Below are 19,013 nucleotides of genomic sequence, written 5' to 3' on the forward strand. Positions count from 1 at the left end.
TTATGCTATTTCTCAGTGGAGTTTGAGACCAAAGAAGACCATTTTTGAGGATAACAGAGAGAGGTGTCAATGTCTAAAGTTCTGGTTAGTGTCTCAAAATTAAAAAAATAAAGTTGATTAAAAAGGAGAAATTGAATATGTCTAAAACCTGTCTCCGTATACATTTTAATCCTTCTTTAATACATAATATCTTAACTTGATGTTTAACTGTACTGGATTGCAGACATGAAACTTCATATACCTCTCTCTCTCTCTCTCTCTCTCTCTCTCTCTCTCTCTCTGTGTGTGTGTGTGTGTGTGTGTCAGGGGAGGGGACTGACCTTGAACTTACAGAGGTCCACCTGCCCCTGTCTCCTAAGTGTTGGAACTAAGACCACCATGCCTCGCTACTTTGGTATTGTTGAAATGACAGGAATACTCACTTTGAAAAGAGAGAATGGGTCACTATGTGCTGGAACACTCAGCTGCAGCATGAATTTCAGTTGAGAAACCAAAACATGAATGGCAGCAGCTGTGGTGAAGCCACTGATTAGGGACTCGGATAGATATATCACCACAAACCCTATCTGCAGAACTCCCAAGAGCAGCTGGAGAGAGAGGGATGGAAGTCTTTGTTAGTGTATTAGGAGTACACATCAGCAAACCAAAGGCTCACACCTAAGTGCTTTAAAACATGAAGTGGGGCCCATAAAAACACTCCTTGGAGAAGTCAATGCCTCTGCCTCCTGGCACACCTACCATTCAGGATTGTTCTTGACCTTCTCTTCCATTCCTCAGGTTGAACATTGCCTGGTGTTCACTAGTGCATAAGTCCCACGCCTCCAGAAGTATCAGACCCTTCAAGGACTTCCTTCTTTGCCTCCTCATTTTTAGGTGCAATATCTTTAGAAGACTCACCATGAGCCCTGAACAGCAAAATCTTACCTCCAACAGTCCTCACAATTTTTTTTAATTGGAGCATGCATGGGTGAGTGCAACAAGTTACTCAACTTGTTTAGGGCTAGCAAGATGGTTCAGAGGGTTAAAGTACTTCCTGCCAAGACAGGTGACCTGAGTTCAATCTCTGGGTTCATCATGGTGGAAGGAGATAACCAACTCCCAAAAGTTGTCCTATGAACCTAGCCCCCACATAAATACATAGATGTAGAAAATAAATACATCACTGTGTACTGCATGTTAAAAGCATAAGATTTTAGCCAGCGAGCAAAGGTGCTTACTGTCTCCAAAGCATCATTGCATACAGTGAGTGTATTAAGTGGGTTCTACTTCCCCCAGACACTTGACCTGTCTTCTACATCCATGTCTCCAAAATACAGACAGAATCTACATTGGGTTCCACTTTTTTACATTCAGAAATGTGTGAGAAACAAATGACCACAAGGTTTGTCAACAAGCTACACACTTGTGTCTTTACAAAATGACTTTTCTTTTAGAACTGATTTTAAGGGGTTGGGGATTTAACTCAGCGGCAGGGCGCTGGCCCTGTGTTCTGTCCTCAGCTCGAAAAATTAAAAAAAAAGAAATAAGGGAAAAAAAGAAATGGTTTTAAGCAAAGATATCACTGGAATTTTAAGTAACATGTTGAGAAACCCGTGGCATTTGCATTGTCCATGATGGTGTTGTCCCTGGAGATTGGAAACGAAGGTGCAGTCTCACCATAATCTTTCTCATGTTACTTCCCAAGTCTTTTATATGGATAGTTTAAAAAGCAGAGCACCATTTTTTCCCAACTAAATTATAGTTATTAAGGCATTAGAAAGAAAAACTTCCAAAGCTACTAGTGTCATTATATAGTTACTTTTGGTGATGACACTGATTCCAATATATTTTTATTGAATTAAGCATTTCATTCCTTACCGTGCATGCCTTCGTCCTGCCACTTTTTCTTCTATCTAGATTGTGTTTATCTGTTTGTGTCTAGATCATGTTTAGCCTTTGGTTGTGGTTAATGACTTTTCATAAATATTTGGGGAGTCTGGGAGGATCTGGGAGGAGTTAGGGGAGGGGAGAGAATAAAATCATACTTTATATACAATTCCCAGAGAATAAGTAAGAACATTATTTAAAAATACTTCTAATGGTCCACACAATGGGGGCATGCAAACCAAAAGATGAGGAGAAGTCGCAGGAGGAGTAGATACAGAAAGGGACCAGTCAAGACAAACAGATTTTGGTAGAGAAATTACACTAGAATTGGGCTCACCTGAATGATTCCAGACAGAACAGTTACTGATGCAGCCACCATTATCTTCTCCTGATCCTGTGCATCCAGGGAATCGTTTGAGGACAATTCTGGAGCTGTATTGCCTCCTGAGGCCACTCTTGTAACTACAACTCCCACCATCATACTCAGAACTGGAAACGGACCTAGTTAACCAATGGTCAATGACACTGTCAGTATTGAGCCTCCCTACCCCTGAGTTGCCTTTCAACCACAAGATTACATAATACAAGCTGCCGTGTATAATCAGCCTTACCCATAATTCTTTCAGAAAACCGTGAGTCTTCTGAATTTTGCGCAATTTGGAATTTACGTGAGTTTCTAATAGAATTTATGAAGAGTGACTAAAGCCAGTATAAACTGGTCCAGTAATTGACTTACCCACAGATATGTGTCTAGAAGTGCCCAAGAAAAAGTAGGTTATGACGGGGAAAAAGGCTGCATACAACCCGTAGGAGGGAGGGATGTTGACCAGCAGAGCAAATGCTAAACCTGGAAAGACAACAGCCGGGTCTTTAGTTTTCATCAGGTTCTCCTAGTAGTTTAGATTGGGTGTTTGGCACATTAACTCAAAATGTGCCAAAGATATAAATACAAGAACTAAAACTAACATCATTAAAAGAATATGACTGTGAATCTTTGCAATCCTGGATCAGTCTCTCAGAAAGGCTACACACAACACAGGCAATCAAAGAATTGAAAATAAAAATGCTTCAGTGGGAACACAGATCAATGAAAGAGTTCCTGCCTAACATGTGGAGTGCTCTGGGTTTAATCACAGCACTGGAGAAACAAAAGCAGACTCAAAGGATGGTCTCAGCAAAGTGAGAGCACTTGCCTAGCATGCAGATTGCCTTAGTTTGAATCCACAGTACTGCAAAATAAAAATGTTTAGGGAACTGAGCTGCAGCTCAATGTAGCGTATTTGCCCTGGGCTTAATATATTCACCCCTAATCACATTAAAGACACAGGAAATGGCTATAATGGGTCATGTTTTATGCTGGGCATGGTGGCACATGCTTGTAATCTTAGCATTGGGGAGGTAGAGGCTGATTAGGAGTTTAAGGCCAGCCTCAGCTATTTGAGACCTGTCTCAACCTCCACTCCTCTCTCCAGTTTTTATTTATTTATTTATTTAGCTTCTTTTTTTTTTTATTGAGAAAAGGAAAAAAAAAGTTTCCCCCTCCTCCCAGCCTCTCATTTCCCTCCCCCTCCCCCCACTCCTCTCCCCCTCCATCTCCAGTCCAAAGAGCAGTCAGGGTTCCCTGCCCTGTGAAAGTCCAAGGTCCTCCCCACTCCGTCCATGTCTAGGAAGGTGAACATCCAAACTGGCTAGGCTCCCACAAAGCCAGAACATGAAGTAGGATCAAAACCCCGTGCCATTGTCCTTGGCTTCTCATCATCCCTCATTGTTCGCCATGTTCACAGAGTCCGGTTTTATCCCATGCTTTTTCAGTCATAGTCCAGCTAGAGTGGCTCCCAGGAGCCCAAGGCGATGTCCCCAGTTAGTTCCATGGGCAGATGAGGATAGGGAACCTGAAACGACCCTATCCTATAGCAATACTGACGAATATCTTGCATATCACCATTGAACCTTCATCTGGTGATGGATGGAGATAGAGACAGAGACCCACACTGGAGCACTGGACTGAGCTCCCAAGGTCCCAATGAGGAGCGGAAGGAGGGAGAAGATGAGCAAGGAAGTCAGGACCACGAGGGGTGCACCCACCCACTGAGACAGTGGGGCTGATCTATTGGGAGCTCTCTCCAGTTTTTAAAACAGAAAGTGAAATGATAACGCAGAGAGTGAAAAACAGCTGTTGGCAAATATATTTCAGATGAATGTTTAGTGTCCGAATATACAAGTAACCCTTGCAGATCTACAATAAAAGCCAGGGTCTCATAGCCTAAGGTGGCCTCAAACAAAAAGCTATCTAGTTTATAGAGCCCCACTGCCTCTACCTCCTCGGTGCTGGAATAGCAGGCATGGAACCCAGCGCTTTGGGCATAATGGGCAATCAGTCTATCAACTGAGCCACATCTCCAGCCTTGGCAACCCACACTTTTAAAACAACAAGGAGAACTAGGGGTCTAGTTCAGTCATATGGTTCTTGCTTGGTATGTGTCAGGCCGTAGTCTTGATCTCTCCAGCACCACCCAAAACAAAACAAAACAAAACAAAAGATGAAGGATTTGAAAACCTTTTTTTCCCCAGAGACATGCAAAGGGGTAGTAAGCTCAAGAAAAGGACGGAGACTCAACAAACATCATTAGCTATCAGAGAAAAACAAATCAAAGCCATAGTGAGATGCTACTATTCACTTACTACAACAGCAAAGTAAAAAAAGACAGCAAGCAGTAAGGTGTGGAGGCATCTGAAGCCCCGTGCACTGCTAGGAGGAGTGGGAAATACGCAACAGTACATCTATACAAGAGATTGAACACTGAGCTACCATGGGAACCAGCATTTATACTCCGAGGGAAATATCCAAGCAATTTAAACATATTTTCACACAAAGAGCTGTACACAAATGTTCATAAAAGCTCTATTGATCATTCCCTCTGAATAGAAATGACTCAAACATGCAATGAAATGTGGTATAACTCTATGAGTAGAATATTGTCCTTGTTACAATATGAATAAACTGGAAAGTATTATGCTAAGAGATAAGAGTCAGATGCAAGGTGCCACATACAATTCCATCTGCACGAAATATCCAGACTAGGAGAATCCACAGACACAGAAAGTGTTAAGGCGAGGAGTGGAAGGAGTGTGAGTGTCTACCAAAAAAGAAATTTGGTGTGTGTGTGTGTGTGTGTGTGTGTGTGTGTGTGTGTGTGTGTGTGAAGGGTAGGAAGAAGAGAAGCTAGTGAAAATATGCTAGAATTAGTGATGCTAGATGCACAACCTGATAAGCATACTGAAACCATAGAATAATACATATCAAAGATGATGTAGCGTGTTGGTAGGATGCAAGCCTAGCATTTGTGAAGCCTTGCTCTAGCACACACACGTACACACATGAAAGAATTAAAAGGATGAATTTTGTGATATGTTAATTATTTATTTAATATAAAAGGAAAGGTAAAAGAAGAAAACAGAAAGCAATTACCTTGCAGTACAGCCACTAGCCCGGTGCTGATGCCAGAAACGATGTCACTCAAAAGCCATTCCTTTATTTTGTATGCTGGTAACCAAGATGCTATGGGGAACAAAGACAGGGCAATTTTCTTGGCCTTTTTTGAGGAGCAGCTGAAAACATTGAAAGCCACAGAGCAGTGAATTAATATCATATTTTAAGTTTGGTTCCTAAGAGTATGTAGAAAATTGGCAAAGATGACATCATTTTAAAGATGAAACTGGTGATTTAACTCCCACGAACAATCGCCTTTTTTGCCCCTGCCAAAAGCTTTGGTCACTACCAAACAAAGTTTTTTTAAAAGGAAAATGCCAGCTTTTCTTTGGCTGTAACAGAATTTATGTACCACCCTGAGCTGAACTGTGCAGCATTTCAATAGCTAATTTGCCTGCTTCCATCTCTGACTTGGAAGGGCTGTGTTTGTGCTGCTGCTGAGATGGTGTGTTCCTTTTCCCTTTTCACCTCAGGCAGGGAATAAGAGGTTTGGAAAGCCAAGACTGCAGATTCCTGGAGCTATGGACTAGAGCCAGAAAGGAAAGCATGAAAGCCAGAAAATTTAGGAGAAATTGCTCGTTTCTTTCTTCCTCATTCCAGTGCCGTAAGAGTCTCTTACCTACAACACCCTCTGAGATGATCCAGGAGTGTCTTGTGGTGTCTGTCTGCCTTCTTGAACTCCTCTCCAAAAGTGTTTGAGGAATACACTGGTCTGGCCACTACATACTGGTTTCCTATGGCTTCGATCATTTTGCCTTCCCTGGTGACAGTGGGAAGACCTTTGAAACTATGTGGTGAACACTTCTCGCCGTTAGCAGGTTAAAATGCCTGAAACCAAACAGAGTTTGCTTCTTAAATAACTCAAGAGATAATGTGATGCAATTTACAGATGAGTGAGCTCCGAACCGAATGTTACCACCTTTTGAGATCAAAAGAGGCAGGATTAAGGGACCTAGGTCACGTTTTGCCATGTGATACCACTTTTTCCTTCAAAGAGCTGACACAGCTCCTTTGGGTAAGTAAGCAAGGATTTTCTGTTTTTATTTTTATTTGGAGATAGAGTCTCACTATGTAGCCCTGACTGGCTTGGAACTCGGTATGGAGACCAGGCTCACTTTAAACTCAAAGAGATCCACCTACTCTGCCTCCCAAATGCTGGGGTTCAAGGTGCACAGCCAAAAAGCAATAATTAAGTTGATTTATTTACTAAACAGTTCTCGAGAGTCTGTCTTAACCTTTTTTTCCTAGAGGTATTCCCAAAGATATGGTACTAGAACAGTGTGACAGACCAGTCTATTCATTTCCCTTTAATTCTAATGAAGGTTGTTCTAATTTACACATCAGAGTCTTGTTTTTTTTTAAATAAGACCTAAAAAATAGTTTTAATTTTTGAAAATCAAGTATATTGTTTAATTGTATTCCTATGGTTCCTGGGAGTCAAAGGAAACTATGTACAAACAAAGAATTGCTTTATTTACATAGTTCATGAAAGACAAGTTTCTTTCTAAGGAAGGACTGTGAGCAACTGACTTAGCCTGCTTGAACCGGTTATATATTGAGACAGTGATCCCATGTTTCAAAAGACTGAAGATTGAGAATGCTTAAAAGTTTTAAAAACTATATTGATGTGTCTGACATGCTTCAGTCATTCACCACATGGTGGTTATTATTCTAACAGCTAACACTTCTGGGACTGGGGATATAGCTCAGTGTGGGACACTTGCATATATGAGGCCATAGGTTCAATCCCTAGCACCACAGAATAAACAGACAAGTGAATAAATCAATCAAAAATAAAACAACATTTTTTATATAAGTCAATGGTTCTCAACCTGTGGGTTGTGACTTCTTTGGCAAACCTCTATCTCCAAAAATATTTATGATTCATAACAGTAGCAAAATTACAGTTAGAAAGTAACAACTAAATCATTTTGTGGTTGGGGATCACCACAACGTGAGGAAGCATTAGGAAAGTTGAGAACCACTGATATAAGGTATCAAACTTTGTATTCATGTCTCTATTTTGTTTCTATAATTTAAGATAAATTTATAACAAGTTTTATGTACATTTTCAGCTTAGTATTCACAGTTCTCTGAGGCATTGGCTATTATTATTATCCTCCTCCTACAAACGAGAAAATAATTATGTGCACTCTCACCTACCACAATCTAAGTGTCTTTTCTTCATATAGCTAGCCACGTCAAAAATGGGACCTCCATTTTCAGACGTTTCTATTTCTTCTGCGACATTCAGTCTATTGTCCAATACAAACACGAGTGAAGGACACTCTGCTGGTTTTTCCCTCCTAATCTTGGTTCTGCATACCTACCCAGGAGACTCAGTTTTGTTCTCAGACTTAAATCACAGTGATTAACAATTATCTCGTGCTAGATTGCATCTTGTTACATTGTGCTCCCTTCTACCAGAGTCTTTCCGGTGTTTGTGGCTTCACATTCTAACCAGAGACTGACTTCAATTCTTGGTCTCAATTTACCTCTCTTTGATCACCCACTTTTCTTTCCCAGGACAGTTTCCTGACATCCTTAACTTTCCCTGTGAACTGGCCTCTGCTAGAGTGTGCTTCTTTCTCTAGCCCACTGCATCTTGGATTTTACTGTGACTTTTAGTCTTCTTTCTGAGTCTCCCCTCTCAGCCTGTTGTCGCTGGTCTTTATCCCCTCTTTCATCTTTTCCGCCTCACTTCCAAGCTTCCTACCCTCCTGGCTGTATAGTACTCCACATCGGAACTTGCTCACGAAATGGATTTCACTTGCTCTTTGCCCTAAAAAGCATGGGTTTTGTTTGGTCTCTTGGCCAGTTGCCAACACTGTGCCTGGGACATTAGCTCTTAAAATCAGTCCGTGGTCAGTGAGTTCTGATGCCAGTGATTGTCTGACAAAGGCTACCTAGAGTGAGGGTTCCAGGGTAGTCAGCCTTGAGGTGGCACTCCTGCTGTCCATGGCTAGCATGCATGGGGGTGGAGAATAGCTCACTGGTTGGTGGCTCTACTCACATTTCCTACTGAGGCATTCACAGAAACTTACTAGTTTTCTTCCCTATAGAAAACCCTGACAGTGTGTCTCTTCTCCTTTGGGCTATTATATTTTCTTTCTGTTAAACCAAGGTTTTATTTATCCATTCATTCACTCACTCACTCATTCATTCATTCATATATTTCTGTCAGTGACAGCAATGGCAGGTATAACTTCTTATCTAGCCCCTTCCTGAGATTACCACAGCTGGCTCTTTAACACCCCTCCTTCTTGCAGATAAATCAAGAGCCTGAACTCTGGCCCTCTCGCCGCTCTGCGCAGTGGAGACAGCTTCCTCCTCACAGAGTGAGTGGTGGCAAGAGTGTGCTCAAGTTGCAAGAATCAGGGAGGCTTAAGAAATCTGCCCAGACCTATGAGATCTTGAGAAGCAGACCCTTTCCCTGCTGCTCTGACAGAACGCTGCTGCCTCACACCCAGGTAACAAACGCCATGAACCCGGAGTCAATCATCCGGATGCACCTCAGCTGAACGGGCTCCCGACAGTCAGGAGTACACGTCACTCATCATGTCTGCGCTTCTTGGGAGCAGATTGCTTTAGTTAAGAATTCAAATGATTTTATTAACTTGTTTTTCACTCACATGGTTCAGTTTTTTTTCCAGAAATTCTTGGGGAGAAATTATGTTCCGTTTCTGGAATCTGGAATTCCAGTTTCAAATATCACACTAACACTAATGGATTTTCAGACTTTGTTTTACCTTTGTGGTTCGATTCTCTTTGAACTCCTTAAAGAGTCAATGACTTTAGGTACCTAGAATTCATTCTTGGGGTACTTGGCTCCCAGTAATCTTGAAACTTTGAGCTTTATTTGTAAACGTTCCCATTTTTATTTACTTTCCCAAGCTGTATACTTTAAAATTCTATTTGGCCTTTATGTAATTATTAATCTATTATCTATTAATGTGCATAGATAAACATATACATATATGCATATTTATATCTGGTGCCAAATAACTCACATTTATCATTCTCTGCTTTTTTTTAAAAAAACATTTTTAGCAAAAATTTAATTCTAGAGTTCACCTCTGAGGTCCAGTTTCTCAATTGAGCTATCCTAGTGTATTAATAACATTTTGATAACTCCAGGAATTTTCATATACATACATTCCTTCCCCATCCCTCTGAGTTTTATCTGATTATGACCAGTTTTCTCTCTAGTCACCTGGGAGCCTCCACTGTGCCTGCCCGGCTCTGCAGAAAGTGCCCTATTGCTCTGATTTTTCCAACTCAGCATTTTTCTAGTATTCTGGCCCCAGAGCTCTATCTATCCTTCCTGCTGGGAAGCAATGCGTCTGAACTGGTGGTTCTTCCAGCAGTGCTAGCAACTTTATTTAATTGAACCTTGGGACATGTGCTTTTCCTCTTACACAAAGGAACTCTGAAGAGCTTCTCAAGCTAAGGATGGTGTTTGAGGAGACATCGCCCAAAGGGCACACTCTGCCTGGAATGAGTGGAAACACTGTTCCTCTCATGGCTCTTGAGACATCCCTACGCCAGTAGGGGAAACCCAGAGGTGAGGCAGTTTTATTCTGTGGATTAGTCTCTCCAGAAGAGGATTACACAGTGTTTGGAAACCTGCAACTGTGGAGTGTAAGAGGGAAGGGAGAGCAAACAGAACACTCGCTTCAGTGAGCACAATAACCAAGGAGAATCCCAGTTAGCTGCTAGACAGTGTTCATTATTAAGGGCACAAAAAGGCTCTTATTCCGGTCAGTGTGAGGCTGAATGGGATCAGGGAATGATAATGACAGTGTCAAAGAGGTCAAGTGTTAGTCACAAGTAGCTGAGAGGAGATAGAGGAAAGCAAAGCAGAGATGTAAGATGGGCAATTCTTTCCCATTAAAAGCCATGATGCTCTTGGCTCTCATAAATTGTTGAAGCACAGAAGGTCACTAATCTATGCCACTGACACAAAGAGCTATTTCTTTGGGAGACATAAATACACAGCCACTATTATGGAAACATTTTTCCCTGCCCTGCCGCGATGAGTGCTTCAAGGCCATTTTAGCATCCCACAAACACTTCCAAGAGTGTTTAGAAGTCAGAATCATCCCATGGAAACAGGGTAGCATGACTAGCACGAGGAACGTGAGGGTGTGGAGGCAGTTTCTCCATGTGCCTAAGAAAAACAGCTAAGGGACATACATGTTTGTTTAAGTGGATAACTCACATATCACAGGTCAGTGTCCATAGTGAGTGTAAGAATGCACAACACCGGCTTCGCATTGCTAGTTTAAGAGGTTTGTTTATACATTGTGGTCTTCATCTCTGCGGAGCTCAGGTCAAGTTTAGCTTGATTTTAGTTTAGACGACAAACTGTTTTCCATCAATTCCATCATTATATGGCCCATCATGCGGGGACTAAGGGGGGAGGGACCAAGCCTAATTTAGGAAGCACACAGAAAGAGTGAAATGTGTCAGCTATGGTGGTACATGCCAGTAATTCCATCACTAGGGAGGTTCAGGCAAGGGAATCAGGGGTCTGAAGCCAGCTTGCCTCAAACAAAACAGTGAGAATTTGGCAGGCAAGTGTGCCTGGCTTCAGGTCTTTGCTGTTGCTGAACTGGGTTTCCAACCTTGGTTTTCTTAATTTTAGAATGAAGAAGCTATTTATCTTTCTGGTAGACTGTTCTCTAAGGTCAGCTAAGGCACAGAAAATTCTTGGCCTTGACTTTCTAGGTTACACCTTCCATCTGAGTTTTATATGGACAGTGCAGATCCAATTTGCAACTGTGTTTATGCAACAAAGCCAACCAAGACCTGTTGGAAACATAGTGTGGTGGTTTGAAAGAAAAGGGAGTGGCACTATTAGGAGGTGTGGCCTTGTTGGAGAAGTGTGTCACTGGGGGTGGTTTGGTGGGCTTTGAGGTCTCAGATGTTCCAGTCACTCTCAGCATGTTACTGTTTTTTCCATCTGCCTGCTGATCTGGATGTAGAACTCTCAGGTTCTCTCCAGCACCATGTCTGCCTGCACGCTGTCATGATGATAATGGACTAAACCTCTGAACTGTAAGCCAGCCCAATTAAATATTTTCTTTATAAGAGTTGCTGTGGTCATGGTAACTCTTCACAGCACTAGAAACCCTAACTAAGACACATAGTAATGCTGCCAACTTTTCTATGGCTTTCACATTCACTATGAGTTTATTTCCATAAAAGTAGCAGTTTCTCACTCTCACCAAAGTTTAAAACCATTTTTAAAGGATCTATCTAAACTTCTTAGGTCTGGGAGACCTTTTATATTTGGGCTTTTACTTATCATACAAACTGTCTTCTCCTCCTTTGTCACAAGTACAGTAGTAAGTTCCTAAAATACCATGAAATTCAGCATGCTATATCTTTGCCCACATTGTTTTCTTTATCTGTGATGTTTTCCAACACCTGCCAAGTTCCTAGTCATCCTTAAAATTTTGAACTGCCCCTGCCATAAATTCTTTTCTTCATCCCTTCAACAGGCATTGATTGACCTGTAGCCTGTCAGGAACTCGGCAATACACGATAAAAGGGAGCTGCAAAGCTTCCTGAGATCTCTCAGCTGAAGTTAGCCATTTCCTTCCTGAAAGTACCCTGGACATTTTTCTATTCCTATCATACAATACTATCATGACTTTTTATGGTTTTCTCCCCTAAAAGACTGAGCTTCCTAAGAGAAAATCTCAAATCTTAGTTTTTTTGTTTTGTTTCATTTTACTTTTGTAAAGTCCTTTAATGTAGTAAAAATGTAAGAAGATTTTCTGAAGTGAAGTAAAATACGAGCAAAATGTTTTACACATACTTGATGTAGCCTTAACACTCGAGTTTACATACATAAAATGATTGAGACAGTTGATAATGAAAGAATGATTTTGAATATGAGTTGGAACTGAGGAACATTTAACTTATATGTGCTTCCTGAGTTATACCTTAGGTATATCACCCCATTCCTTGTAAGGGATGATGAGAAAGAAATATGGACTTATCAGAGATAGTGAGGAATAGGACTTTCACAATGTTTCTGAAAATGTAAATTAGTGCAGCAATTGTGGAAGCAGTATTGAGGCCCTGAAAACAATTAAACATGTATCTAGCACATTATGTACCTGACCACTCCTGGGTTTATACATTAATGAATCTCAGTCAACACACAACAGAAATACCTGTATCCCTATGTTTATTACTGCACTATTCCAGTAACTGAGTTAGCAATGAATCTAGGTGTCTGACAGCAGATGAATAGACAATGCATACATACAAGTTTTATTCAACCATAAAGAAGAACAAAATTATGCAGTTTTCAGGAAACTGAGTGACCCCAGAGGTCATCACTTTAACTAAAAATGCCAGACTCAGAAAGATGGCTCATTTTTATTTATGCTGTCTTAGATGAAAGTAGGAGGGGACTCTTTGGGAAGAAGGAGGGAGCTAGTGGGAGGTGGGCAACAGAGTGGTGCAGAAGAATATGTCAGAAATATTTGGTACAAATGTATTAAACTGCCATAATGAAGTCCACTGTGCCATACAATGAATATGAGCCTTGGAACAGGTGGACAGTGAGAGACCAAAAATCCTCAGAGAAGACTTTGTTGACCCAAAGGAAAAATCATTAGAGACACACTGGAAGATATGATGACAAGTTTTAAACTAGTAGGTTCAGAGGACAGTAAAGAGAACCCCTAGCCATTCCCATAAAGACTGTGGTTTTCTGAGCACTTTCAATTCCTGCATGCAGACAAGGTAGGTATTATTATTGCCAATTCACATGCAGAAACTGAGCTGAGAGAAAGAAAATGGCTTTTCTGACTTTTGCTAGCAAGTGACAGAGCCAGGGACAAAAAGCCAGGTTTTGTGATGACAGACTCACTGCCCTGCGTATTGTTCCCTGTGTGTTAATGTGGGAGCATACCAACCCTGCCCTGGAAAGAGAAGACACGAGCCAAGAGCATAGATCTCCAGGAGAGCACTCCTGTCCTTGAATACAGAGCTCCTGCTCTCATTGTCACATACACAAAATTGAGTCAAGGTAGCCTGAGACTCCATCTTGAAGTCACTTGGTTTGTCTCAATCTTTGGACCTTAGCAAAATGAAACCAAGGCCAGGGGAAGCTTTTCTTTTTCTCTCTATTTGGAGAAACAAAATCTTTGTTGTAGGCAAATGTTAGACTATGTCATTGCAAATTTATTCTAGCAACTTAAAAATGTCCATTATATCTATAGTGGCGCACGCCTTTAATCCCAGCACTTGGGAGGCAGAGGCAGGTGGATCTTTGTGAGTTCAAGGCCAGCCTGGACTTCATAGTGAATTTGAGATCAGATAGGGTTGCATGGTGAGACCCTATCTCAAAAAAACAACCAGCCAACAAGAATATTGTAAATAAAATTTCTGACACTTAATGAATAGAATCTAGTTAGCATTGATCATTGATAGAATAGGCACCCTGTATGAGCTTATAATAGTCATGGCATCGGATACTCATTGATCATTGATAGAATAGGCACCCTGTATGAGCTTATAATAGTCATGGCATCGGATACTCATTGATCATTGATAGAATAGGCACCCTGTATGAACTTATAATAGTCATGGCATCGGATACTCATTGATCATTGATAAAATAGGCACCCTGTATGAGCTTATAATAGTCATGGCATCGGATACTCATTGATCATTGATAAAATAGGCACCCTGTATGAGCTTATAATAGTCATGGCATCGGATACTCAACTTCTGTCAATGGCATTCTCTCTCACCCCCACCCATCTCCTTTTACTCTGTCCTTGTTGCTGTTCCCTTTCCTCTTTTTCTCCTTTGCTCTAGTGTTGGACTTTGTCGGGTGTCTGGAAGATAAAGCTCTCATGTCTGGGACAAGTTGCCTGTCGAAATCTCTTCTCACAGCTGATTCTACCTCCTGTTGACAACTTTTCCTAGAAGCTTGCTGTGTTTGCCAGCCTTTCAGAGCAGATAGCCTACCTATAAAACCCAGTTTAGGTGAATAATTAGAATTATCTGAACAAATAAAGACAAAACCCACTTCTATCTTTGAAAAGTCTATTTAAGTCGTAACAATACACACAAACATTTACTTGGTAACTTAGGACTCCTGAAATATTGAATTCACATTGTTAGTTCAATCTATTAGTGAAATCACTCAAAATATTCATGATTAGAAACTCAAGATTATAACAGTAACTTTTAAATAAAATAAGGCATGTTAAGCAAAAATATTTTTGAAGCAAATCTGTTTGAATACAATGGTCATTAAGTTTAATTCCTACCTGGATATACTCAGTGAGGAGCTTCAGCAACAGTGGAAGCAGTCATGCTCTAGGAGACAGTGTGCATCTAGTTGGGTCTATAGGCTTTGAATGCATCCATGTGTACTAAGATGTCTATATATAGGTTATATAAAGCGGTGGGCAAATTACCTTTCTGTCAGCTTTAATAATTAACTTTCATTAACTTTTACAACAATGGAAAGACTCCAATATGGTCTTGACCTTTGAGACGCTGATCAGCAGAAGTGATGATGACAACAGCTTCCTCGAGTTCCTGGTGAGATTAAACCACCCACTGCACTTGTGTGTGTGTGGCAGAGAGATTTCATTGGTTTGCAGAGATTTGCACAACCATGTTTTTAAAAAAAAACTTCACGGTGTTATCTCCCTGACATTTCACCTACCAGTTGAGATGGGAGTTCAGGGGTGTTGTTTCTTGGCTGGGTGACTCCACAAAACCTAGTAGCTGCAGAAGACGTGTGTACAAGTTAACCCCTGGTGCCATAAAGGCCCTCGCTAGGAAGGCTCTGTCGACTCCAGGCAACCGTCCTGTGGTTTGTAGTTTGATTTCTGATCCTGTCACTGCTCTTGCTAAAAGCACTAATCCCTCTGTTTTTAAGTCAATAAGTATTTTCAGCACTCTTCTTGTTTAACCTTTTAGCCTTTGACCTTCACAATCTCCTCTTTAAAAGGTTCACTTGTGTTTCTATCTGACTTCATTTTCCACCTTACTTTTCGTAGCCAACTACTTGCGTACCCTGTTTCTCCTCCAGCATTCCCAGCTTCTATTCTGAACTCTGTTATCTTTCCCTCCTTTTTTTCCACAAAGAAAAGTTCCATGTCCCCAGTGGCCCTCAGATTTCTAAGTCCATCCAGACTTGCTCAGGATCTCTGCAGGACTACCTGATGGCATCTAGATCTGGTACACCCAAGTCTGAGCCCTTGATTTTCCCTCTCTGCTTTAAATACCTCCTTCATTTTCTGTCTGTCTTGTTATCTGACTTCTCCCTTCTTCAGAGAGAGCCTGTTTCCCTTCCTGATTTCAACAAACCCCTCATGGCTTTCTCTCCTAGTATCTTAAAAGAATAGCATTATAATTTAAATATACACACTTATATACTTGCATGATCTTTGACTCTTTTGTCAGAATGACAACTTCAAGCATAGATGGGTTCTTTCTGGGTACCACTGCATCTCCAGCACCCATGATGAATCTCTTTCAGAATAACTACAGTTACTGAATGAGTTATATTGGATACATTCAGGTCTAAAAGAATAGGAAGGCTGCTGAAGTTTATTGTAAGCTAATCTAACCCGTGTTTAAAATCTGGCTCATACAATGTACTTACTAAGAAACTGAATTAGCTAAAGTACTATTTATCTCTTTATTTTATTTCATTTTATTTTTTAAGATAGTGTCTTGCTGTGTGTCTGTGACTTGTCTGGACCTGGCTATGTAGACTGGTCTAACTTTAACTTCACAGAGGTCTGCCTACATCTGCCTCCTGGGATTAAAGGTTTTTGCCTCCTTGTCCAGCTAGCTTGTGATTTTATCAATAATAACTAACATTCATTGAGTTTCTACTATGAGCCCTAAACAGTGTAATTGTATTTTGGGTTTGCAATTGGGTTTGTCTCATTTACTTAGAAGAATCAACCACAACACAGTATTTTAATTCATATTCCAGTTATAAATGAGTATATTGAGATTTGATGTAAGTGGTGGAGCCAGGTGACGTATCCCTGTCACTTCTTTAATAATTATATAATTGCTTTTGATTACTTTAACAAATGTATGCCTCATTTGCTCAGAGTACTGTGCCCTGATCAAATTGTATGTTTAGGTTTAGGTGCTGAAAGAATTGGAAATGTTGTACTTAAAAATAGAATCTTAGAACTATTGATCAGAACTAAAATAGTTCATCTTTACAACAAGTGAGAGAGTTTGTGACGGGTGAATGCAAACTGAGCTAAGATAAATGAATGGCATGTCTGTTTACTCACATAACCAACTAAAGATTTTAATAGAAACATTCCATTGAGACTTGTAACAAAAGCATCAAAGATTAATGGTGCTTAACCATATCTATAGACACAAGAAATCTAGAGAGGAAATTGCAGACTGTCTTTAATGATAAACAAATTTGATGAAAAATATAGTATAAACTATATCTTCATGGATGTGAAGGCTCAATATCATAGAGTCTTATTTAAATTAGATGCTATAATAAGACAATAATAATTTAATAATTTTTTAAAAACCTACAAACTGGATAAACTTGCCCCGAAACTTGTATGGTAACACAAAAGGCTAAGGAAGGATAAGGCAAGCTTGAAGTAGAAAAAAATTTGAGAGACTTAATTTGCATGATATACATATTTTGTTATTAATTGATAAAGGGAGCTTAGCTTACCGTGGGTACTGTTGTCACTGGGCAGGTGGTCCTGGGTTATATCGAAAAAGTAGCTGAACTTGAGGCCAGAGGCACCAGTAAGAGTTTTGTTTTAGTTTTGACCTCCAGGTTCCTGCCCTAACTTTCTTCAGTGATAGATTGTATTCTAAGTTGAAATACGCTCCTTCCAAGTCAAAAGTAAAATAAAGTGCATTTTAAAACTAATTTTTAAAAATATGTAGTAATTATCAGAATGCTTATTCGTATAAATGTTTGTATAAATATGAGAATATTTATTTGTGACATGGGAGGTATTTAAACCAGTGGGAGCTGACCAGAAGTCTTAGAAGCACACATGGAAACTACTTATGATAAAGGGTACATGATGGTAACAAAGGAACCCACTTAGAAAAGTCCAGTTCGGATCTCCTAGTATTCAAGAGTTAGAGGCAGGAGGATGGTGGGTTTGAAGACTGTCAGAGCTATATAGCATGACCCTGTGTCAAAACTGTTTTTCTTTTTAGATCTCATTTTGGCATCATACTTAACAAAAATTAAGTTAACTAAAATTCAAAATACAAAAAGTAGGAAAATTAACTTTTAAATGGGTAAATAATATACCATTATAATCTTAAGCACCTAGTAAAAGTATACATAGCGCTCTCTTTTCTTTTTTGAGACAGCGTTTATTTCTCTCTCTCTCTCTCTTGGTTTTTGAGATAGGGTTTCTCTGTGTAGCCCCAATTATCTGGAACTCACTCTATAGACCAGGATGACCTCAAATTCAGAGATCCATCTGCCTTTGTATTAAAGGTGTGAACCACCACTGTCCATCTAAAATGTGCATAATTTAAAGGAAAAGGTGGTTAAATACAACATCATTAAGATTAAATCATGAAAGACAATATAGTAAAGGTGAAGAGAGGTTCCAGACTGGAGATGCAGTTGGCTCCATTTCAATCTCTAAAAAAAGATTTATTATTATTTGTAGAGGGGTATTTTGGCTTCATATGTCTATGCACTACACATGTGTCTGGTGCCCAGTAAGCCCAGAAGAGGGTGCAGGACTCCTGGAACTGGAGTTGCAGAGGGTTGTGAGCTACCACAGGGGCTCTAGGAATCAAATCCAGGTCTTCTGCAAGTGCTTTTAACCACCGAGCCATTTCTTTAGCCCCTCCAATTAAATCTTATAAAGAATTAGTACCAATAGAAAAGAACTCTTAAAACTCAATAAGACAATAACCAGACTTCACAGAAAATGTGAAATGCTAGTTAACATATAAGAACAACCTCAATTATACTGAAAATCAAGGAAATGTAAATTAAAACCACAATGAAAAAATTTTACACATAGTGGCAATAGCAGCAGGGCTTTATCTGTATTTAAGTAGGGCATGAGGAAAAATAAAAGCACAGTTTCTAGTACAAAATTAGCTAGAAGGCCTTTAAAGAGAGCCTTGGAAATCATTGAAGTGTTCTTAAACTTAATCTTTATTTGTTTTGTGATAAGTTTGCTTTACTTGTCAGACACTATGAGCAAAATGCTTGTCTAGGGTGTATCTTGGTGATAGGACACTTGCTTAGAGGCCTGCTTTCAAGTCCTCAAGACCAAATAAACAAAATTAACAAAATCAAAACTCAAATGGCCGATAATGTCATTAGGGCTATAGAGTTATAACAGCTCTCAGGCTACTTCATGGGAGTAAACACGGCCATCATTTCCATAATAGCTTCAAACTATCTCATCAAATTGAAGCTACACTTGTCTAAGAATTAGGAAATTCCACGTTTAAGTGTATATCCTTCTGCTTACACATGTTCCAGAATGTTCAGAGCTGTAATAGCAAAAAGATAACAAAAGAAATAGCCTAGACAACACAAATTATACAATGAATAAAGAAATCATGCTTTTAAGAAACAACAAAGCAAAATGCTTTGTTCCCAAGTTGACATTCCATACAG

General features: G+C 40.0%; 1 protein-coding gene across 1 annotated transcript in view; it reads right to left on the minus strand.

Moving 5' to 3' along the window:
* Nucleotides 1–14,762, minus strand: part of Slc26a3 (solute carrier family 26 member 3) — a 34,499-nt gene extending 19,737 nt beyond the window's left edge. Inside the window, exons 1-6 of the mRNA XM_075948868.1 lie at nucleotides 14,659–14,762; nucleotides 5,976–6,184; nucleotides 5,336–5,475; nucleotides 2,603–2,713; nucleotides 2,204–2,367; nucleotides 423–587 (exon numbers count right to left, since the gene is read on the minus strand). Of these exons, the coding sequence (XP_075804983.1) occupies nucleotides 423–587; nucleotides 2,204–2,367; nucleotides 2,603–2,713; nucleotides 5,336–5,475; nucleotides 5,976–6,106 (711 nt within the window). The 5' untranslated portion in view covers nucleotides 6,107–6,184; nucleotides 14,659–14,762. The remainder of the gene's footprint in view (nucleotides 1–422; nucleotides 588–2,203; nucleotides 2,368–2,602; nucleotides 2,714–5,335; nucleotides 5,476–5,975; nucleotides 6,185–14,658) is intronic.
* Nucleotides 14,763–19,013: the final 4,251 nt, after the last annotated feature.

This window comes from Microtus pennsylvanicus, chromosome 14 (assembly GCF_037038515.1).
Source record: "Microtus pennsylvanicus isolate mMicPen1 chromosome 14, mMicPen1.hap1, whole genome shotgun sequence".
In the NCBI taxonomy this organism is placed as follows: domain Eukaryota; kingdom Metazoa; phylum Chordata; class Mammalia; order Rodentia; family Cricetidae; genus Microtus; species Microtus pennsylvanicus.